Genomic DNA, 23,779 nt, shown 5'->3' on the forward strand with positions numbered 1-23,779 from the left:
ATGCTCCCGTCTAGACTGGTGTTTCTCAGCGTGGCCATGGGGGATTCGGAGAACGTTGTAGGGCGCTAGAGGAAATATTTTAAATAAATAGCAATCAAATATCTGATTGCCCAGTTTGTGTACTGTATGTGTACGCCTCACAATATGCGAATACACATAACTATGTCGGTGGCAACAGCAAAGGCATATGTCTAAGTAAAACGTTTGTGTTTTTTGTAACCGAAAAATCCAAGTGTTTAATCAGCCTTGACATTTACAGTTTGTGATGATAGGGAATTTATAATTATATATGCATTATATGTTATTATCAATAGTAACAATGCATTATTACTGCCTATTTTAAGGCTATACAATTCTACTTCTAATAGTCAATGGAACGTAGGCTAGTAATCATATTTATGATTATTATATAACAGTCCAATTTAATATAACATCTGTTATTTGGCATTCAATTAGAAGTTTTCTAAACTCTATAAGCATTAATTAAGCAGCATCACAAAATATTAATAATAAATAAACATACATTTTCAGAGTAGAAGCCTGACTTTTAATTTTGTGTTGAGTGATATGGGAACCATGGATGTTGGATATACGTGGAGCCATCAAAAAAAATAAAAAACTATCCGAGGTGTAGTGGTGTAGAAGTAAAAGTATTAGAAATTGGGAACACTCAAGTGCAGTAAAAACACCTCAAAATTGTAATTAAGTACAGTACTTAACCCATTCAGGGTGGGAACCCCTTATGGTATTGTAAGCATTATGTTATACTATATTATGTTATACTAGATCTACAAGCTCATAGCGTGGCACCGAGTGCAGCACTACGAGCTTGTAGATCTGCTATTTTTTTTAATCGTGAAAATGTTGCGCAAATCTTTGAATATATATTCTTTCAGAGCGAATGTTTTTAACCCAAATCTTTGCTTCTTGGGGGGGGGGGGGTCCCTGGAACAACATATGTTTTCAGATTGGGGTCGCGGCCAAATTACATAATAAGTTTGGGGTTCCTTCACATGTAATAGTTTTGAGTATGATTTAGAAGAAATGTTTTGAATTTTGACATCAGGTCTTAATGGATGATTAAGTAAAAAAATAATAGTTAATAACAACGTTTGGTTAAACACGTGGTCTAGACGTTTCGCAGAAGCCAAGTAGGTGGGTTGATACCGGACTGGGAGAAGTAGTTCCACCACCACGGCTTCTCCTGGCGCTCCAGGCCCGGCTCGCCCGGTTCGCCCGGCTCTCCCCGCGGCTCCGTCTCTCCGTGGCTCTGGAACTGGTTGTAGGGGTCGAAGCGGTCCCACGAATCCACCGTGGGGAACAGGTCATCGTTGATGTCTGGCTCTATGGGCTCCTGGACAGGGACGTGCAGAGAGTTAGAGGGGCAGGGGCTGAAATCCCGTAAGAGGGCACTTTTGGACAAAAATAGCGAAAATAGCAGATCTACAAGCTCACAACGCGTCGCGCTACGACACGTTGTGAGCTTGTAGATCTGCTATTTTCGGGGCGCAACCCAGCACTCTTGGAGCTAGTGGAGATGCGTGTAACGACATGGATTTCTAAACAAAATACTGTGTTCAAGTTCAGGAGACTTCGGAAATAAACACAATTCTCCTGAATGCTGCCGTCCGGCATGGGATGGAAAGTGGCATTTGCATTTATTTTACCATAGTAAATGCTGCATTCGTGGTCTGGAGAGGGCAGTTGTTTTACAGCCGGGTAAAAGGGCAGGGCTATTAATTAAGGTATTAATACTGCAATGTAGAAGTACTCATGTTACAATTTGTTCGGTTTGTCCGGGGCTTAAATGTCTTTAGTTTAAATAAATACTTTTTGAAACGCCTATGGGAAAAATAAATTGGGAATTATTGCTCTGCTCTATACTGTAGGTATCAAATCTACTTAAAAGTACCAAAAGTAGAAAGTACTTGTGAAGAATCAAATCAAACAGGGTTTTGTCAATATTAAGCAAGAAATAGTGCTTAAGGGGGTTCCACCGCGCCCTCAAGCCTGTTGTAGGCTGGCCCGGTGCAAGCATTAGGCACTGGAGCAAACTCGGACAGTTAAAGCCTTTATTCATCTTTATTCAGCAAAAACAACAACGTTTGGATGTAACTATAACATCTCCGTCAGGTCAAGCAACACATTGTGGTTCCATACCTTCCTCAATTCAAAGTCGACGCGCCCTGCCCTGTCCATGTTGTGAGGCAGATAGATCCTCTTGCTAATCTTGTTGAAGCCCTTGGCCGAGGCGGTCAGGATGTGGGTACCAGGGTTTAGCAGACGCCAGTAGTCTCCGTCATCCGCTGGAGAGAGGTCGGGATGGACGGATGGAGAAATGGGCGGAGAGAAATGTGGGGAGGGGGATTACTAGGATAGCATACAGTTTACAACTGTAAGCTGGAGACATGTCACATGCTACTTAAAGCAAAATGAAAGTTTAACATTTTTGCCTGCCATAGGATGTTAATGGTATAGGGTCGCAAGAAACCCCTATAAAAAAGATTGCCCAATACCAACAGCCGGTCAGCAAGTGGATTCATGTATATAGACAATATTTTATGCCAATAAAAAGAGACTACAGTATATACCAAATTTCCCACCCGTCCACCTCGATTAAACTGAATGGTGCTCCTTACCCGTGGTGACGTCTTTTCGGATTCCCCTGACAGAAATGACGGCTCCTTTGATCCCAACGCCATCCTGGTCCTTCACCAGTCCCTTGATCCCGCGGTGGACCTGCATGTGGTCAAGGACATCAACACAGATGCTCACTTTTCACTCTTTGAAGAGTTTAATTATTAATAATGTATCAAATCGCAGATAAAATATTTTGTTTTCATGTGAAATGGTCATAATGCAGGGTTGATTTCAACGAGACAGAAAATGTTCTGCTCTTTTTCACTGACGAAAACTAAACAAAAACTAAATAAAAACTAATCTATGATGATTAAAACTAAGACTACATTGACAATTTTGTCAACAAATAAAAACTAGACTAAAATGTTAGGGAGGGACTAGCGGAGAAGAGATCCAGTAGAACTAAAAGAAAGGTCAGTTTAAGCTTGGTTGTGTCACTCTCCGACAATAGCAGATCTACAACGCTCACAATACTAAATCTAACTGTAGCTTTAGTCAAATTAGTCAAATGTCTAAAATGTGACTAAAACTAAATGGAATTTTATTCAAAAGACTAATACTAAATTAAAATCTGTTGTCAAAATCAACACTGCATAATAGTAACACCATGCAGCGATGATGTTAATAATTATTATGCAATATCTACAGTCCTGATACCGAGCCGGCTTGCATTCCAGTCATTCTGCGCCTCAGGCATTTTGTTTTAGCAGACGCTCTTAATCCAGAGCGATTTACAGTAAGCGAGAACAATTAACACATGCAGTGATACATCCAATACATAGTCAAGAAATACGGTAGTCATCAAGGATCATAATTATAAGCATAATTATAAGCATCATAAGGAACAAACACTCACAGACTCCATGAAGCTGAGCAGAGCCTCCTTGTTCCTCTTCCACTCGGGATAGAGCTCGGCCTCGGAGGGAAACTTGTCACAGCCCAGCTCCACCGTGATCTCCAGACAGTTGGTGTGGAGGTAGTTGAAGTCTGACATACCTGGGAGAGAGACATACAGACGGAGAGAGAGAGGGGGGGGGGGGGGGGCAGGGGGTGTTTGAAGATAGTATTGACTTTTTTGCCGATATCCGATATCCCGATATTGTCCAACTTCTAATTTCCGATACCGATATGAACCGATACTGATATATGCGGAATATCGTGGAATTAACACATTATGCCATATCATGAATTCGGGAGAATTTTGTATTCATTAAAAGTACCGATAACAATATTTTCCGAGAATATCGGAAGGCCAATAATGTCGGACAGCCCTATATATATCAAAGCAAACTGATCACCTCAGAGATGGTTCGGGCAAACAGGATTAGCATCATGGCTTCAAAGTGTCTGGACGGTTTGGTCGCGTGTCGGGTGGTTGAACCTTCCATTCTGCAGTTCTGCTCTAATCTCACCTCCAGTGAAGCTGTACCACAGGGCTCTGTTGATGATCTGGTTCTGTTCTATAATCTCACCTCCAGTGAAGCTGTACCACAGGGCTCTGTTGATGATCTGGTCCTGTTCTAATCTCACCTCCAGTGAAGCTGTACCACAGGGCTCTGTTGATGATCTGGTTCTGTTCTATAATCTCACCTCCAGTGAAGCTGTACCACAGGGCTCCGTTGATGATCTGGTTCTGTTCTATAATCTCACCTCCAGCGAAGCTGTACCACAGGGCTCCGTTGATGATCCCCCTGGTTCTGTAGAAGGACGCTCCGCAGCGCTCTGTGTCGTTGTTGGACATGGTGGTGTGGGCGTCTGCGTAGGTCCGAGCCAGCTGCTTGAAAGCCTAATACACAGGTATGGAAGCAGTGAGCAGACGCGTAATGTCAGAAATAAATAGGAGGTGGCAAAAAAAAAAGTACACTTGTCACTTAAGCCCCATTTCTAAATTGTGGAAATGGTGGATCTACAAGTAAAATAGTGGATCTACAAGCTCTCAACGCGTCGCTTGGAAAGTTGGCAATGTGTTGAGAGCTTGTAGATGTTGAAAGTGGTTAATAAATGAATGGTTGCATACAATAAAATGCTTATCTAAATTATAACACTTGTTACATGTAGATGTAGATGTAGATGGACAAGCATCGACGAAAAGATGAAAAGTTGGGGACAATATGAATATAGAATAACCCCAAATGACGCCCCTGTATGTAAGATTATCTACAAAAAAAGTACAATTACTTTCCATTTCAAATATCTCTCAATCTCCACAACAAGTTGCTATATTGGAGCTCTTGCCACACACTAGCATTTCACTGCTGGTACCCGTATAGTGTAGTAGTGACAAATAAACCTCTTGATTTTTGACATTGTTTTCTACCAAAATGCATGTATCCATCCATCGACCCACCCACACACCCACCCATCCATCCATCCATCCATCCATCCATCCATCCATCCATCCATCCATGCAACCACCCACCCACCCACCCACCCATCCATCCATCCATCCATCCATCCATCCATCCATCCATGCAACCACCCACCCACCCATCCATCCATCCATCCATGCAACCACCCGCCCACCCATCCATCCATCCATCCATCCATCCATCCATGCAACCACCCACCCACCCACCCACCCACCCATCCATCCATCCATGCACCCACCCACCCACCCATCCATCTATCCATTTACGTATTAAGTACATTTTGTAGTATTGATACTTTTAATTAAGTACAACAATTGAGTACTTGTTTTAGTAGATGAGGCTTTACCTGTTCATCGGGCGTGGGTGAGAACATCCTCTCCTCCTGTGGGTGCTTGGAGAAGTCAAACGGGTAGGAGACCACTAGCTCCCCTCCATGGAGGCTGGCAGACTGGACAAACGGCAGTGACCTGATCCACTTCATCACTGCAAAGGTCTCTGGTGCCACCTACGGACCAGAATGGGGAAGTGCAAATAGTTACACCCTCCCCCAGTTTAGTATACCACAATCAGAGCCATAGAGTAAGACAGAGTTACGCAAACTCCATTCACTTCATGGGGCCAGTCCAATGTCGGGCGGCTCTTCTACATAGACTTCTATTGAATGGGGACAACCGGAAGTATTGAATGGGGACAACCGGACGTTTACGGAATGCATTGGCGTCTATGGGCTCGCACGAGTACATGAACCACGTGACCGTGCTGTTTTCTGCCCCCTCAATATCGCAACTCTTCTATTAGATGGCTCTGACCAAAATATGCCTGAGTGTAAGACACAACCAACTCCTGTGGTGAAAAATATGCACTGCAATGCAGAAATACTCCGTTACAAGTAAAAGTCCAGAATTCAAAATCTGCTTGAGGAAATGTACAATCTTTAAATCTTTAACTCAAGAGAATCATTGTTAAAAATCTGCATTACTGCATTACTTCATTTTAAAAGAATTGTTATTTTGATCAAAATTTTGCCTGTTATCTCTCTCCTTATGGTACGAAAATACAGCATGGAATTGTGGACAAAATCTTATCCAACGACAACAAAATATTCTAACGGTGTCTAAGACTGAGAGGCATCAAATGGTGGTCCGTGGCTCAAATATGGGCCCGAATATGGGCCTTGATATGAAAAGGGTTGAAAACCACTACTTTACACCAACCACTGCCACCCTCTTACCTTGCCAAACCAGTAGTTGTCAGGGATGGGAACGTGGTCGGTCCGGTAGTACCTGCTGCGCCGGTTCCGATAGAGGACCGAGGTGAGGTCCGGGAAGTTGCGATTCAGATCTAAATTCTGAGCATTGGTTCGACCGTTGGTCCAACCGTTCAACAAGTGACCCTGAAATGGTTGGATTCAAACAGATCGTTAGTAGGGTGACTTGGCGAACAGGGACGATGGGATGGAATTGTTAAGTGATTGGATTAATTGATTAATAATATTAATGATATTGATGATAATGACAGTGCTCGTAGTGGATATTAGTGATTAGCAAATGCGTAGTTCAGGGAAGCAAATATTGAGAAACGTATGTGAGTATTAGACATTAATATTAAAGGGCAGACCGTGTTAGATTGTGTTGGTTAATGCTATGATTAACTGATGTTGAGACAACAAGGCCATGTATCCGTCATGAGAATGAGATCCAAATAAATAGATAAGAAGATAAGAAGCTGGTAACTGTATTGGCTATTCATCTACAAATCATGGATGGGACAATAATTGTTATAATAGTTTATTGTGATAAAAGAATGCTCACATTGTTGTGTCGCAGAGATTTATTGTGAAATTGTCCTCCGTCATTGTGCTAGGATGAATTAGCTTTTCTTGAGCTGCAAATTCAGTACCACTTAAACCCCTCTCGTCGACCTACAAGCTCACAGTGGGTTGCAAACGCAACACTTTGTGAGCTTGTAGATCGGCTATTTATGGCGAACGTCCCTCCCCCAGAATAGGGATACCGGGGGTTCAAGTGGTTAAACAAAAGTGACATTTAACTTTTTAAGCACATTTTTTTATTATCACGATAATATCGTTAATCGCAATTATATTCGCCAAAACAATTTTGACATGTAATTTTCGTTTCCTATCGTGCCGTCCCCACTACAAATACCCATAGGTTTGGAATGAGCACACACTGCATGACATTACTATTGTTATCCTTATGCGTCTAGACTTGCTTTAATCCATGAGTACCTCCTGCTGAGAACCTGCTGAGTGTCATCCACAGCCTGCTATTTAAAGTGCTCATTTGTTATTTGCATGGTCTTATATCAGTGATTCTATGGCTTATTGTGCATATTGCGTATCGTTTTCTTTTCTTTATTGCTTTATTGCTATTATGGTTCCTATATTTATATTAATATTATTATTACTATCTGATCCAAATTCTAATTCCAGTGAGCATTGCAGACGTCACATGGCCGGTGTATGTGACGCCAGTCCATCTGTGAAGCATCAATGGTGTATGATGACTTTGCAGCCCAATCGTAGTCCCTTTAACCTCCCATTATAAAATTACAGTTAAATATTTCCCCCGCAAAAAATGAAAAACATATGTGAAAGAAAATGTTGCGGAGTTGACCTACAGTACTGGCACCGTGCACAAGAACTGCAGGCGCTGATCAAGTCCAGCAAGATTAGCTACTCAAAATACATGCCGTAAAAATGTAAGTGGTCGGGTGGATTTCTTCCACAGTGGCTTCTATGCACCATTAAAGTGATGATTAGAGTAGACCTAGCATTCCTTAGTTGAAAACAGAGTGAAGACAGAACAGCTCTCCCACTGCCAGCTAGCTAAATATAACTAACTACAGTATAATGTGCAGTATAATGCAATTTATTATTATTTTTAAAGTGTAAACCTTTTTTGGGTGTGTTTCTGGTAGACACCATTCGATGGTGTTTCTCCTTATAAACCTTTATCCTCCGTTTGTTTGTGGTTTGGGTTATCTGGTAGTGGGAGAGCCATGAAACAAATTCAGAACACGAATTCCACCCAAAGAAAGCCCATAAGTCAACTCCACGGACACCACCACCACCATCACCACCAGTCGGGACAGAAAGCCGGAAAAAACGGGAGCGGATAATGGCGGTTTGTCTTTTTTTCTTTATCAATATTTACTTCCTGTTCGCTGAACTCCGGGTCATTTCTATCCTCTACCTCTGAGGCGGCCAGCTCGTAGCCGTCTGGGTTCATGGAGGCCAGGATGTGGATGCGGGTGTTGTTGACGAGGGCCTGGACCCGCTGGTTGCCCAGCCTGTACTCGGAGCACAGGTACTGGGCCAGGTAGAGGAGCAGCTGGCGGCCCAGCACCTCGTTGCCATGCATGTTGCCCACCAGCTTGATCTCCGGCTCCACTACACAGTAGTGAGGAATGAGGATGGATGGGTGGGTGGGTGGTGGTGAGAGCAGGGAAAGGATGGGTGGGTGGTGGTGAGAGCAGGGAAAGGATGGGTGGGTGGTGGTGAGAGCAGGGAAAGGATGGGTGGGTGGTGGTGAGAGCAGGGAAATGATGGGTGGGTGGGTGGTGAGAGCAGGGAAAGGATGGGTGGGTGGTGGTGAGAGCAGGGAAAGGATGGGTGGGTGGGTGGTGAGAGCAGGGAAAGGATGGGTGGGTGGTGGTGAGAGCAGGGAAAGGATGGGTGGGTGGTGGTGAGAGCAGGGAAAGGATGGGTGGGTGGTGGTGAGAGCAGGGAAAGGATGGGTGGGTGGGTGGGTGGTGAGAGCAGGGATAGAGAGATGTGTGTGCATGGAGAGATGGAAGAGATTTTCATCAATCGTGGATATACTGTAGGCAGTGGTGACTTACGTAAAAGTATCAATACTGCAATGTAGACTGAACTACTTTGTTACAAGTAAAAGTCCAGAATTCAAAATGTACTTGAGTAAAAGTACAAAAGTGCCGGCATCAAAATGTACTACCAAAAGTAAAAAGTACGGTACTCACTATGCAGACTCTTGCAGAGTGTCCCATTTCAAGTTTTCAAATGTATAATGTTTTAAAAATAGCAGATCTACAAGCTCACAATGTGTCACATCGCGACGCATTGGGAGAAATTCTACAAGCATAAAACATTTACAACATCTACAAAACAAATGCATTTGCATAGGTACTATCATTATAAGGCAAAAAGGGAAAGGGGAGGGCAGAGGACATGAATGAAAGCAAGGATGGGTAGAGGACATCGATGAAAGTAAGAAAGGGGAGAGAATATGAAGAGGATGTGAATAACTAAGAGGGAGGGGAAGACTGATGGGGATATACAGGTACAATAACGGAAAATAACTCGGTATATTAAACTCTGAAATGAAAGTTTGTTCAGTCGTTTGATAATCTCTCAAGAACAGATTCTGAGCTAAAGAAACCCATCTGCAATTGTTTGCCGATGGGTTCCCAGATTGGTCGTTTGGTGGTATGCTTGTCTATCTATCCCTATAATGTATACGGCACACATGGACTGATGGACACTCACGTAGGTCATGCTGTCCAGGGTTGCCGGAGAACTCGATGGCCAGCAGGTCCCTGCCCTCCACGCTGCGTCCGATGCTGTAGACGTGCGAGATGTGGGAGCACTTGGCCGCCGTTCGCTTCAGCAGGCTGTTCATGTGGGCGTTGGACGTGTAGATGAACTGGATGATGGTGCTGGGCTCTTCCGGAGAGATGCTGGACATGGCTCGCTCCTGCCTGGCTGGAGGAAAGGAGGGAATATATAATTATATATGCATGGCAAGCAGAAAGAGCACAGTGAGTGGTGGAGAGAGACAGGGGGGGAAAGTACACCAGGGCAGGGAGAAAAACTGATTGTACAACAATGTGTCACTTGCTGAATTTAGAAGCACGACGCATCAAAAATCAGTCCTTGTTGTGGAGCGAAACAGTCATATAGGGGAAATGTGTGAAGTGAGGGGCGCTCTAACATCATATATCATTCATCATACATCACATTCTGTGCTCAGCCAATCAAATAATTTCCGTGGTACACACTACACACACACACACACCCCTGGCGGCCCTCAAAGATCACACTTGTGTGAACTGTGGGGTGCCTTTGTTTAAGTCCATACTTAATTGGCTGCAACATGACATCACAGGGAGGCATGCTGATTTTTGAGGGGGAATGTTGATTTTATAGTGTAATTGTATAAAACAAAACCAGTCACAAGATATATATACTGGCCACATTATGTCTAACGTCGTCATTAGTACGCTAAACAAACAAAAGCCAAGCATTGGAGGGGCACAAGCCCCTCCAAAAGTAAGCCTTGCCGAGCCATGAGGCCCATAGGGGCAGGAGCCTATCTCCTGTTTCTGTACCGTGAGGCAGCTTGATGTAGTACACCCCGTGGACATGCCGCTAGTATGTCGCAGGGACTTATGAAACCAGTCCCTTGACTTGAAGTGCTCTCGGGAGGTTCCCTCGTCAGGAAGTGCCCCTCCAGCTGAATCAAGTTCCCTTGATTAGGGTGCTGGGTATAAAAAACTGTTTGGAAATACACTCGCTCCCTCCTTGTGCAGAAACGGGAAACAGACACCATTCGTTGCCATTGTTACCATCATGCAATTGTGTTACCTGTTATTTTGTTTGTACAGTTATATTGCATTGCATCGTGTAGGTTTGTGTGACATGTGGATTTCATTAATATGGAAAAAGGAAATACAGCGTGACTGTCAAAAATACATCCATGGTGTTTATGAATCATTGTTAAAAGTTGTTTGTTTGTGTGGTTTCATTTATAGTTTTTCACGGTGGGGTAAATAAAGAGCCCTTGTGAACATCAGTTGGAGCGTTGTCCATTCTGCATCAGATGAAGATTGTTTAGGAGGAGTTTATTTATCAATTATTTGTTGTGGTACTTACATTTGTAGGTTGCGGTTTCCATGCGGACAGAGACCAGGGCTGCACAAGGCTATCGAGTCTAGATCGGCACAGACTCGCTCTTGAGGGCTTTATAAGCCACTTCCACTCAAGGCTGCTTGGTTTCGGACGACACTTAATATGGCGCAGCCTCCCGTGAACGCGCATATCGAGGGCAAGTGTGTAGGGCAAGTGGCGAGAAGCCCCATATTTGCATACTGGGTCCTGGTTGGTTATAACCTGGTTCCAGACGAATCTGGTTGGCTCGTCACCACTGTGAAGTCCTCCCACAATTGCAAAGGCAGATGAAGGCTGGCTATGCGAGGTTAGTATAAATGAGGCTTTAACCTTACCTTTCAGGCCAGCCAGGGGGTCGTAGCAGCCCTCCTCTGCGCTGGTAAAGAAGCGGTCGCAGTCCAGGAAGTAGGGCCAGGCCATCTTGATGGACTCGAAGGCGTGCGCGCAGTCCTTCCTCAGCTCGTCACACGTGCTGCGGCAGGGCTTGACGATCCTGTCGCCCTGGCAGCGCGGGGCGAGCACGGAGCAGCCCACCAGGCGGATGTCGGGGGAGCACTCGCCGTTGAGCAGGCCGTGGATGACGCTCAGCAGGAGGTACTCCGCTCCGGACTCCGCCTCCACCTGAGTGCGGTGGCCCAGGATGTTGGGGAACATGGTTCTGGAGGAGGAGGCCATTATTTGAGCGGTGGTGGGAGAAAAATGTTTTACTTCAGTAAAAGTATCAATACTGCAATTATACAAATACTCTGTTATACAAGTAAAAGTCCGGAATTCAAAATGTACAAAAGTATTGGCATAATACTTAACTTAAAGTACCAATAGCAGAAAGTACTCACTATGCAGCATAATGTCCCATTTCATGTTTCAAATGTATTTAAAAAAAAATGAAAATAGCAGATCTACAAGCTCTTCTACAACCTTGTAGATTGGTTATTTTCAAATGGCCAAAATGTATATAATGTTGTGTTTGATGTACATGTTTTGTAATAATCCAAATTGACAAAGTAACTAGTAACAAATGTTTTCAAATAAATGTAGTGGAGTAAGATTACAATATTTGCCTCTGAAATATAGTGGAGGGTACTCAGGTAAAGAACAAATACCTATTTAAGTACAGTACTTAAGTAAATGTACTTTACACCACTGTTGAAAACCACTGCGTTACAGGATAAATAGATCGACTGCTGAACATTGCCATTTCATTGGCAACTACAAAAAGTGCGCCTGGGCGCACAGGTCTCCACCAGGATAATAGTGTTTGTGATGTTTGGACAAAATGTGTCGGAGTAATGTAAACATGTTTTTGTGTCTGTTTATTGCACTACTATTGGTCCGACAACCTACCTCAAAACCTAACCTACTGTATAACCACAAGCACGGAGCAGCGCATGTTCGACCGCATGCGCATGTGGCATCGACCAGGCCGACGGTGCCGGAGATTAGCTGTACGCAGACGGACACAAACACGGACACACAAACACGGACACACACACACGGACACACACACACGGACGGAGTGCAAAACATACTCTCCCCATGCCTTCGGCTGATGGAGACAATGATAAACTGAAGCATAACATGTGTGACCCACCTGGTGTAATCCAAGTCATTACAGTAGCCCAGGTTCACGTCTGTACATGTGGCTGTAGAGAGAGAGAGAGAGAGAGAGAGGGGTAGATAATTGCACACTCAATTAAAGGGATTTATTGGTCCCTTCCCTTGTCTGACTTCTGTCATACTTAAAACAAACAAATAGTGAAACCTTTGATTTGAGTATAAGAGAGCGTTGTGGTTGTCTTTAACCACACTAACCCTCCTGTCTCTATACTGGGCATGATGTCATCATTGGCGAATATTCAGTGAAAACAAGCAGAGTTCCGTTGACAGTCTAACTACAGTATGTGCAGGGGGAGGCCTGTTGCATCTTGCAGGGACACTTGGTATTTGCCCACGGGAGGTCTCACAGTTAGGGTCTAAAGACTATAAAGGCCTATTCATACTCCAGATTTAGGTGATAAGCTACTCACATTTTCGGTGGTTAGTAAAAACAGAGATGTGTTGGGGTGAGCAGCGATGAGTGGCTTATCACCACGGCGTGACGTCATGTTGTAGTTTTCGGTGGTCACCTTTGTTATCACATAAAGCTGGAGTATGAATCAAGGCCCATTGGAGGATAAATTAAAGCTCTAATCTTTCAAATAGGCCGAGTCTATACACACAATAACTCTTCCTACTTCTGAGCAAGGAAAATTAGAGAAGGAAGTGTCATGGTCATGTGACTGCACAGCGCCATGACGCTTTCATGGGAGCCAAATCTTGCACAGGAAGTGACATGTATACAAAGCAGTGAATGGAGGAAGCTGGACCAGCTCATAACAAACATTATTTATGAACCATTGAGACCTTTGTCATATAATCGGTTCAGGCATATAAAAGAAGACATATCACAGTTTGTTTTCTAATCAGTTGCTTTTCGATGTGCACAGAGTGCACAGTACATCATTTTATTTGAGGATTTAAACAGCAGCAGGTATCGTTTCTGTCCCGGGGGTCTCGCGAGATTTGGCTGCCAGACAGGAAACGGTGGGCAGTCTCGCGATACCCGGCACGTTCAGAAACATACTTTTTGCTCTTTAGATACCTCTATAAAATTACACAGTGTACACATCGAAAAGCAACACAGCAGACAATGTGTTTGCCAGAAATGATTACTTTACAAAAGATCTCAGTCATTCAGAAATAGTGTTTGTTCATGAGCTGGTCACTGAGCTCTCATTGACTCCAGTGCATTCTGACGAACTTCCGGGTGCAGTTTGTCTCCAATGGTGCGACGAATCTGCCGTCTGGAATTGCGTGATAGCAAAAATGATGTCGGTGACCTTACCTCCATTTAATATAGGCCTATCTTGCTTCTGGGCCCCTTCCCTACTTCCTTCACAGGTGTTACCGATGATACTAATGAAAGCTCAACTGTTCCATTCTGGTCAAACAGTCAGGGTGCTGCTATTGTGCTCACTGGGTTCAAAAATCCAAATGGTACGGTTGTGTAACTCTGAGAGCTAGTGTACAGATGGACGGGTATATTGGTTCCATTTGTACACTCTCAGAGTTGAAATTGAAACGTTTGAGAACCACTGTACACTAAATGGAACAAGAGCCATAATTAGTCTATCATCGGTAACACCTGTGAAGGAAGTAGGGAAGGGTGCTGGAAGTAGGAAGTTATTGTTTGTGCATAGCCATTAAAAATAAATATATTTTATATATGTAATGATAAAAAACAAATAAACTATTATGTTTGTGGCCACCTACGTTTTTCCTCTGGTGCGTTGTTGCTGCATCTTCCTATGAAATACAAAAACATCAGCAAAACCAATATCAGAAAATCATATAACAACGATTATTACAATAGCCTAATACAGTTCTCAAACACTTTAATTGGTTCCATTGGTAGGCTACAGTTACAGACTTGCAAGGGTCCATTTGGAACCCCCTCAACTCAAGGAACCCTGAAGGTCCCTGGACCACACTTCAGCCAGGGAGAAAAACTACTACTAGGCAGGATCCCAATCATACCGCTAGGTGGCGACAGCTTCAAAGTTATGACATTCGACACTAGGGGAATGATAAAAACTCAGTGAGTTTCTCACTGTGAGATAATAATAATATTAACAAAAAACAACTGCGTTTTACATATTTAACTTTGAGAATTAGCCCATGATGTAGCTAACCTACCGCAAAAACACAATAATACTTCAAGCGACTTCAAGCTAATAGCTAAGACATGAGTTTGTCTATTTATTAGGCTCTAAAAGTAGGCTAACCTATAGTTTTGTATGGTGAGGCGGCATGCATGCATTGACAGGGGCACTAAAATCAAGTTAGGGGAAATAAAGCTCAAATTTTATCGTGGTTAAATTAAAAAGCAATGCTTTTGCGCATCCATTTATCCAAACGCACTGTCTATTTCCAAAGACATCGTTCTAAACAGCTGATCGGCGGGCGGCGCGGGTTTGACCATCAAACTGGGCACGCATGATGCACGTTTAGAGCTGACCTTACCAAAGATGTCGTCCCGTGGGTCACAGTGTCGCTGCGGCGGGAGACCCCAACTTTTCGTCTGCAGGAGGACAAGCAGGAGCGCCGAAAATGCCACAAGCATCTTGTCTAGTTCTTGTCAACACACACGGCGGTGTGATGTGGCAGTGTGTGTGGGGGGAACTGCTATATACTGTAGGCAGCTCCTCTCTTCCCTCAGTTCCCTGTAATTTACTACCACCCACGAGTACACAGGGAAGAAACCTTAATCTCTCCTTTGTGTGCGCGCAGTGCGCGGAGCATCCCTGGTGTGATGATCCAAGAGAGCAGATTAACAGAGTAGCCTAAAGCACCGTTTCCCAAACAGTGGGTCAGGACCCATTTGTGGGTCACGGACACTTTATTTTATTTTTTATGGGTCCCTTTATTATTATTTTTGTTTTACACATTTCGTTTTCAATCATTATTTAAAAACATTTTAAAAATAATATTCTCAAATGTGACGCATTGTTGAGCTTGTATAGATCAGCTATTTTCAAATGGCCGAAATGTATGCAAATGTGATGTAGCCTATTATGTTTTGTAATAATGTAGCCTAACCAGTAACAAATGTTTTCAAATAAATGTAGCAGTAAAAGTAAAATATTTGGTTCCGAAATAGAGTAGAAGTAAAAGTATTGCTTGGAAGTATTATGCAATGCACCTCAAAATTGTACTTAAGTATGCAGTAGGCCTACTTAGGTATAGATGTACTTTCTTACTTTACACCACTAGCTATCATATTTCACTGCAAACTAGAGGACCCCATGCTGTGCCACATCAGGGAAGAAACACGGCTTGTGTGTGTTGGATGCGTGCGTACGTGGAATGCTTTATGCCTTGCAGCCGTTTGAAGCATTCGCATATAGGCCAATATAAGAAGAAAGCTAGGCAGCTGGCTTTAGTTTAATAATGTAAACTTTAATTCATATTTGCACCAAAGAGACAACATAATGATTTTTTTTTTTGTGGTGAGACAAGACGATTTCAACCTGGGGACCACTGTTGTGTTGGGTCACATGGCTGAGGACATGGGCTATAAGATTAGAGCTTTTGTAACACACATGCTGCTATGCATCCCATGTGTATATGATACAACATCCCACTGTTTCTCAACCAATGGCCCATTGACTACTAATAATTTCCTAATAATGACTCAACCAGACAATCCAGTGCAATTCTCCCTCTTGAGATTGTAACTCCCTTTTTTTGTTACATTTCTTGACCTCCAACTTGTCAGTGACTGTAGGCTGGATGGATGATCTTGATCATCATAGGTCACCAGGTCATTCAGTTCACGGTTTCTCAACTAGTGGAAAGAAAATAAAAAACACATGTTCTCCGTTGTGTGCATCTGTCCTCCCTTTGCTGCAGCGTTACAGACTCTGGGTTGAGACCATAGATAGAGTGATAATATATCTAGAGAGTGGATGAGGAGCGACGTTTCAGAGTATGGGGTCAGACTCAGCCAGCCAATCAGGACTAGGTCGCGCAAAGGTCCTCATAGCCAGGAGCAGCGATCATAAGCCGGGTTTCACCTGGCCAAAAAAAATCAACAAATCCTACATCACTAAATGTATGGTCAGGGACCACATGCAATACCTCCATGGACCACCAGTGGTCCACGGACCACCTGTTGAAAACCCCTGATTGTACCAGGGAGATGTTATGTAGACGGAAAAAGCCATCCAAAGTAGGTAGTGATATAAATAAATAGTAGGCTTAGTTGCCTTACTCACATTTCTTACTTTCTTTCTTACATTTTCTTACATTTCTTAAAATGTGCTCGAGATGTACTTGAGTAAAAGTTAAAAAAAAAAAGGTAGGCCTATTGGCATAAAGATGTAGCCACTAAAAGTAGCAAAGGTAAAGTAGCTACTCATTATGCAGACTGTCCCATTTCAAAAGTACAATATTTGGATCCAAGATGTAGTGAAGTAGAAGTAAAAGTAGGCTATTGTATATTGGAAATACTCAAGTAATGTACAAATACCTCAAAGTGCTACTAAATTACAGCACATGTAATTGTTACTTTACACCACTGCCAAGTAGTCTATACAGTAAAAGTCAGTGTCCGTTTACTATAATAATATAACTTAATACAGTAGTTATAGGACATATGTCCTATAAGGACATATGCGCTTGTGCATCATGCTCATGTTATGCATCATCAGGCCCATATATATACATGTATATAAAGAAAACTAGATGCCTCATTGGCCGCTGCAGTTCATTGGTTCATACATCGACTCACTGGCCTTAGAACGTCTCCGGATCCCCCAGGAGGAAGTCACCGATGTTGCTCTGGAGATTGAAGTCTGGAGCACTCTGATGGAGCCGTTGCCCCCACGACCCGACTACGGATAAGCGCTTGAAGATGGATGGATGGATGTCTCCAGCATATATAGGTGAAATTCAAGCGGAAGTGCAGAAGGCACGCTGCGTTCGATGCCACTCAAGTGACTACTGACCAATCACAGCGCGTCTTTTCCGGGACTTCAATCCAAGGGAGCTATATACTTGGAGCTATAATAGGCAATGTAGACAAATGTCTACATTGCCTGTCTGATTGGCCTACCGGCCTACCTCCATGTTGCCTGCAAGAGACACACATGCCCCAGAGACGAAGGAGGCTTCTACCCTTTTATGTCTATAAGTAAGTAAGTAAGTCAGAGCGGCTTATTGTTGGTATTAGCCAGGGTGCGCTAGACCTCTGGGAGATGCTGAGGTGGAGCGCGACACCTACCATCAACTCCCAGTACGACATCAAGCCATGCTCCTCATACACACGCCGACGTGGCGTTGCCCCGCGTTCGAACCCGTGACCGTGCGGTTCGAAAGGCGAGTGCAGCGCTATACCGACTGAGCTACTACCGGAAACTAAACCCATGTCCATGATTAAATCAGGCCATTCTGGCAACGATGCCGGTGTCGTCCGCGGCGGTGTCGAACGTGCTCGTGGTGCTGGAGCACGAGTCCCTTCGCAGGATCTTGTTGGTGACGCCCGTGAGGACGTTCCAGTACGGCTGCCGGAGCAGGGAGTAGACGAACGGGTCGCTGGCCGCCTTGGCGTAGAACACACACTTGGTGGCGATTCCCCAGTAGCGGTGGATGTGCACGTGATGCGGCAGAAGCTCCACCAACCTGGGGGAATACAAGACGAGAAGTCATTAGTATAGTGCTAAGATGAAGATGTTACCTTGTTAGTGTGTAGTGTGAAAAGTAGAGACGTCCCGATACTGTATCGGTATGGGGAAAGTATCGGATCGGCCCTTATTTGGTCATATCGGTATCGGCGAATATGCCAGTCTAACCACCGATCCGACACAGGGGTAAGGGGTTAACACTATGACAGGTAAATAAAACGTCGGGGCATGTGGAGTTTTGTGGTACATCGGGATCGAAAAAATTTATCGGGACATCCCTAGTGAAAAGCAGAGGGTGAAGATGTTACCTTGTTAGTGTATAGGGTGAAAAACACAGGATGAAGGATCCGATGAAGACGCAGACTTTCTTGGTGGCACGCTGCCTCCTCTGCTTCTGTTCCACCAAGCATCTCTCTTTCACACTGAGAGAGAGAGAGGGAGGGTACAGAGAGAGAGAGAGAGAGAGACAGCACAAGCTTTATTTGATTCATATTTATATTCAATATTTATTTGTACATATACATCGTTTTATCTACATTGTTTTGTTCCACTTTTGCTGTGGCAATGTAAACGTCACACACACACACCCAAACAAACGTGTTTAAATTACTCCTAAACATTTTGCCAAATATCACACACTCTCCAATCCTCCTGGTGGATACCTGGGCACAGGTCTCCACCTATAGTTAATTAATTAACCTAGTTCATTTCTGCATCTCTTAGGACCCATTTAACCATGCATTTGGATAGCAAAAATGGCAGATCTGAAAGTTCAGAGTCTTGAATGAGATGTACTGTGAGTTTGCATATCTGCTATTTTACAGCATAGGACCGTTGCACAGTGAAGTATAAACAAGGCTTTAGGATTTATAAGTATAGTTTTTAGAATCCTCCTCCTCAGGAGCATATCCACGGATATTCCAAGCCGTGCATATCCACGGATATCCCACCAATAAAGCTTCTTGTAATTGAATTGAAAATTGACAGAGGGGGGAGAGAGAGACAGACAGAGAGAGAGAGAGAATATTTAAAACCATTGTAATACTTTATATACATTTTAAAAACAAACAAACAAATTTAAGTATGAATAAAAATGTATAATGGTTACGAATTATAGTGAAAACGGATGGGAAAAGGGAGAAAATGTAAAAGACAAAAAAAGGGAATTTTTGTTTTACATAATTAGTGAAAACACATTATGGCTTCAAGGCGCTTTTAGATCTGATATTTAGTTTGGGTCACAGGCTAGTATATAAAAGTTTGGGAACCACAACCACATTTAGGCTATAAGACTTGACAAAGACAGACAGGTGCATGTCCAGCACATCAGCATACCTCGGGTGTATATCGACCAAGACCAGCAGTGTCTGCACTGTGATCACGTCTATCCTCTTGCAGTGGAACCTGGCCACTCTCAGCACCTTCAGGTAAGCCACGCACATGACCAGGAGGCAAAGCGCAAAGCTCGTGGAGTGGAGCATCAGCGTGAACACGGCAAAGCGCCACCTCTCACCTCCTCCTCCCTCTCCCCCTTCTCCGTCCAGGTGAACGGTGCACGAGGCATACGTGCGGCTGTAGCCTCCCCACGCCATGGAAACCTCTGCCAGAGAAAAGGTCAGGGAATGCAGCAGGCAGTATGCCACCATGAGAAAGGCGTCCCGGTAGCGCATCTTGCTGCAGTAGCTCAGGGGGAAGACCATGGCTATCCACCTGTCGATGCTGAGCGCGGCCATGCTCAGCATGGCGTTGGTGCTGAGGAAGGTCTCCGCGAAGCTGACACCCTGGCAGAAAGCGTCCGAGAAGGGATTGTTATCGCCCTCCTCCATGGCGACCCCGAGGAACGTGGCCGGCATGTTTATGACCGTGAGGAGGATGTTGGAGAAGGACAGGTTCAGGACGAAGATTCCGGGCACGTGGGATCGGATCTCGGCGCTCTGGGTGAAACATAGCAGCACTGACACGTTGGATAACAACGACACCACGGCGACCACGACGATGAACGCTCCCAGGAGGATTTCGGGTACGTTCATGTCTTGGGAAAAATCTGGTAGTTTTTTAACAAAGTTGAGATTCCGCCATGGTGGTCACGCGGCTGCACGCAGATTACGCGCCACGGGAAAGGTCCCCAAAAAGCGGTGTTAACGAGTTGTCATCGTCCCAAACTCCTTGAATTCCTTCAGCTGTCACTTTATAAGAATAAGAACACCAACTTGGCTTTCAGCAGGAGAAGAATGAAGAGAGAGCTGTCCAGTGCTGAAATGGAAAAGCAACGCTCATCTTGTCGTGCAAAAGTATAGCCTATATTAACTAATATCTCCGGCTATTTAAACTCCCATCACATCTATGTACACCGCAAATAAATTCCCATGCTAGATATGTACTTTATATTGTTCTTCTCCCGCGTTTATAGGCTACACTGTTGTTGTACCCCGAACTAACGAGATAGTTGTGGAAATACTAATACATTCTGGTACTCCTCCAGCACTGTGCGCCTATACTCCAGCGGTCATGCGCACTATAGGCAGCCCCTCTCTCCTCGTGCTGTACAGTACACCGTGCAGCACACGCCGCACGTGCGTTCCACAGCTGGCTCATGTGACTGTTTTGAGGAACAATCAGCCAACTGAGGCCAGCCAGCATGCATATAGCCTATATGTTCATATATGGAAGAGAGTGATAACTGAACATGTGCACCTGTCCTATGTATCTATATCATCATACAACATTATATATAGAATACTTTTAAGGCAGTGGTTCTCAAACCTTGTCATGCCAAGGACCCCCACATTGACACTAATTAGCCCGCTGGACCCCCGTTACAAAATATATGCCAGGGACCCCCATAAGAGAAGCTGTTTTATGGCTCTAGCAGTGATTCTTAACCATTTTCATTACTCAAGTTTGATATGCAATAGGCTACGGACGCCTATTTAATGGCATTTCTCATGGAACCCTAATTTATATCGTAAAATCAATGTTAATTTAACTGAGAGTGTATAAATGGAACCAAATGGACCCGCACTTTACAAACCCATGAGGGTCCACTTGGTTCCAAAATATCATTTAGCTGGGGACCCCCTGGAACTCCCTCAAGGGCCACTTTGAGAACCATTGATGTAAGACGTGTGAGTGTTCATTTTGATATTTCACCCTCCTGATGACCTGTTGTGGGGGTTAGAGGAGATGGAGCACTGGCAGAGAGGTGTGTGTGTGTGTGTGTGTGTGTGTGTGTGTGTGTGTAGAGTATAGAGTATAGAGTGAGAGGGGGGTGAGGTGTAGAGAGGGGAGAATTCCTCTCTGTGTTGGCTCTCCCATTTCCTCCAGGAAACATGCAGTGTCAAAGAACAGTGAGCTGCTGATCAGAGTGACACATTTGGCTTAAGCCCCCCCCCCCCCCTCATTTCCAACCATCAGGTTGTGCAGCGAGAAAGAGAGAGAGAGAGAGAGACATCAACACACATTTGGCTTAAGCCCCTCCTCCTCACCCCCCAACCATCAGGTAGTGCAGCACGCACGAGGGAGAGAGAGAGAGACAGAGAGACAGAGACAGAGAGCTAGAGAGAGAGAGAGATAATCCCCCATCGCCATAGCAACACTGCATCTCCGGAGCGTCTCAGAATTCTTTGAACCTCGCCTACATTTCCTTTAATGTGTGACGCATGTGTGACGCATTGCCATGCACACATCGAGAGCTTGTAGATTCACTTCTTTTCATTTCAGATATTTGTTTGGGGGCGAATAGAGAAAATGTTTGAAAATGTTCGCCTATAATGACATTCCCAAACTAGGGATGCCAGATGAAGCCATGTTGAAAGTGTTTGGGACAATATGCATGCATGAAACTGAATTTGAGGTTAAATGTCAGCCAATCGCCATCACGACCCAAATGATGTGTGTGTGTGTGTATTTTCCCTTCTCAAGCCAGAGACGGGCGGCTGTGGCTCAGGAGGTAAAGCAGGTCGTCCAATAATCCATGGGTTGGCGGTTCGAATCCCGGCTCCTCCTGTCCACATGTCGAAGTGTCCTTGGTCAAGACACTGAACCCTACATTGTCTCCAATGAGTTGGTCGGTGCTAGCTCGCCACCATTGGTGTGTGAATGTGGGAAGTGAGGACGCTGGTGTCGACTGTTCGCCGCTTCACCTCCCAATGTATATGAATGAACCATTGTAAAGCGCTTTGAGCACTTGGAAAAGCGCTATAAAAATGCAATTCATTAGTGACACACAAAGCTCTTCATTAGTGACACACAAAGCTCTGTGTAATGAAATGTTTGCACCACTTAAGTTCAAGCTCATTATGTCAGCTGGGGTGTAAAGGGCTGTCCCAGTCAAACACCACCATGTCAACAGTGCTGTAGAGTTCAGTTTGTGTCACTCTTTGCATGGCGATGAATAAATACACCTTCAGGTTAAACCCTTCTGAAGGCCTCTGTACTGCACATTCCAACCGCTATAAGACGGTCATTCTCACACTGATAATCGTTTATTTTCTTGCATCTTTCATATGCATATTTACTTATCTTCTTGCATGTTTCTCAAATAACATACTCAGATTGACTGTGACATGATACAGAGTTGAGGTGTTAGGCTATCTGCTTGCAGTCCGGTGACTCAACTAATACTAATCAAAACAGAGTGGCAAAGGTAAAGAGAACAAAAACATCTCATTAAAACACTAAAGGGGGTATTAAAATAGATTAAAACATGTACAGTAATATAATTTTTCGGTGCACTTTGCCAAACATAGAACATATATCGACAAGGCCAATCATTAACCTGAGACTGAGCTAAAAGCAGTAGAGAAACGGTGGGTCTTTAGATTAGATTAAAAAATGTCAATGCTATACCTAACAGCCCTGAATGTTCTAAAGTCCACATTAAAGTTTAAAGCAGACCTACAATCATGGCTAAGATCAATATAGGCTCTATGCACAAAGAATAACTCTTGCTATACTTCCGGGGCCATGCGTATACGCAATTCACTTCATTATTTCAAATCCAAGGAATAAATCACAGAATTATTGCAGATGCAGGTGTTTCCAAATTGTTTTAGTCCTCTTAATTCCTCTCTCTGCTTCTGTGTCTGTTTAGTCTCTTGATACAGACTGATGTGTGTTAAGCTGGCTGATTGACAGTTTGACTGCATGGCTCATGGCCAGAGCTGTGTCTGACAGACTGTCTGTTTGGGAACACTGGGCTGTCTGCCTGTCAGGCTGTCTGTTTGGGAACACTGGGCTGTCTGCCTGTCAGGCTGTCTGCCTTGATGTCGGGTTGATCGGCAGGTCGGCATGTCTGCTGAACAGCCCAGCTGGCTGGAACAGCAGCAAGGCTTCTGCTAGTTCACTTCAACGGGAACTGACAGAATGGACCCAGCGGCAATTGAGTGTGGGCAATGTAATATTGCATACATGTTAATTAACACATACTGTACGCATATGCGCGCGCACGCACAAACACACACACGCACGCACACACACACACGCATACCGGTATTTAAAGGCAGTAAAAATATTTTTGCATTGTCTCCCGAGCTCCTCATCTGTTTTTTGTGTTGGATTTTTGTCGCCTCCTTTGTGGGAATCCTACTCTTCCCCTTTGTGTGCGCCGTTGTTTTAAA

At 44.1% G+C, this 23,779-nt stretch overlaps 2 protein-coding genes across 3 annotated transcripts in view; both read right to left on the reverse strand.

Moving 5' to 3' along the window:
- Nucleotides 1–15,285, reverse strand: part of cpz (carboxypeptidase Z) — a 15,702-nt gene extending 417 nt beyond the window's left edge. Inside the window, exons 1-13 of one of the 2 annotated variants that reach the window (XM_080759224.1) lie at nucleotides 15,001–15,285; nucleotides 14,251–14,283; nucleotides 12,530–12,581; nucleotides 11,274–11,596; nucleotides 9,538–9,753; nucleotides 8,225–8,421; nucleotides 6,241–6,402; nucleotides 5,356–5,514; nucleotides 4,291–4,426; nucleotides 3,497–3,636; nucleotides 2,640–2,739; nucleotides 2,161–2,306; nucleotides 1–1,354 (exon numbers count right to left, since the gene is read on the reverse strand). The exon at nucleotides 1–1,354 is cut by the window's left edge and continues 417 nt beyond it. In XM_080759224.1, the coding sequence (XP_080615350.1) occupies nucleotides 1,130–1,354; nucleotides 2,161–2,306; nucleotides 2,640–2,739; nucleotides 3,497–3,636; nucleotides 4,291–4,426; nucleotides 5,356–5,514; nucleotides 6,241–6,402; nucleotides 8,225–8,421; nucleotides 9,538–9,753; nucleotides 11,274–11,596; nucleotides 12,530–12,581; nucleotides 14,251–14,283; nucleotides 15,001–15,100 (1,989 nt within the window). In that variant the 5' untranslated portion in view covers nucleotides 15,101–15,285 and the 3' untranslated portion in view covers nucleotides 1–1,129. Of the gene's footprint in view, nucleotides 1,355–2,160; nucleotides 2,307–2,639; nucleotides 2,740–3,496; nucleotides 3,637–4,290; nucleotides 4,427–5,355; nucleotides 5,515–6,240; nucleotides 6,403–8,185; nucleotides 8,422–9,537; nucleotides 9,754–11,273; nucleotides 11,597–12,529; nucleotides 12,582–14,250; nucleotides 14,284–15,000 lie in introns of both variants that reach the window. The other variant, XM_080759223.1, reaches the window with a different exon arrangement.
- Nucleotides 15,286–17,918: 2,633 nt separating this feature from the next.
- gpr78a (G protein-coupled receptor 78a) lies at nucleotides 17,919–20,191 on the reverse strand (the record flags this gene model as incomplete). Its single annotated transcript, XM_080758924.1, has 3 exons — nucleotides 17,919–18,159; nucleotides 18,470–18,583; nucleotides 19,497–20,191. The coding sequence occupies 3 exons, from the start codon at nucleotides 20,189–20,191 to the stop codon at nucleotides 17,919–17,921; spliced, it is 1,050 nt and encodes a 349-aa protein (XP_080615050.1).
- Between the last annotated feature and the right edge of the window lie 3,588 nt (nucleotides 20,192–23,779).

This window comes from Protomyctophum bolini (genome assembly GCF_963924005.1).
Source record: "Protomyctophum bolini genome assembly, chromosome: 3".
In the NCBI taxonomy this organism is placed as follows: domain Eukaryota; kingdom Metazoa; phylum Chordata; class Actinopteri; order Myctophiformes; family Myctophidae; genus Protomyctophum; species Protomyctophum bolini.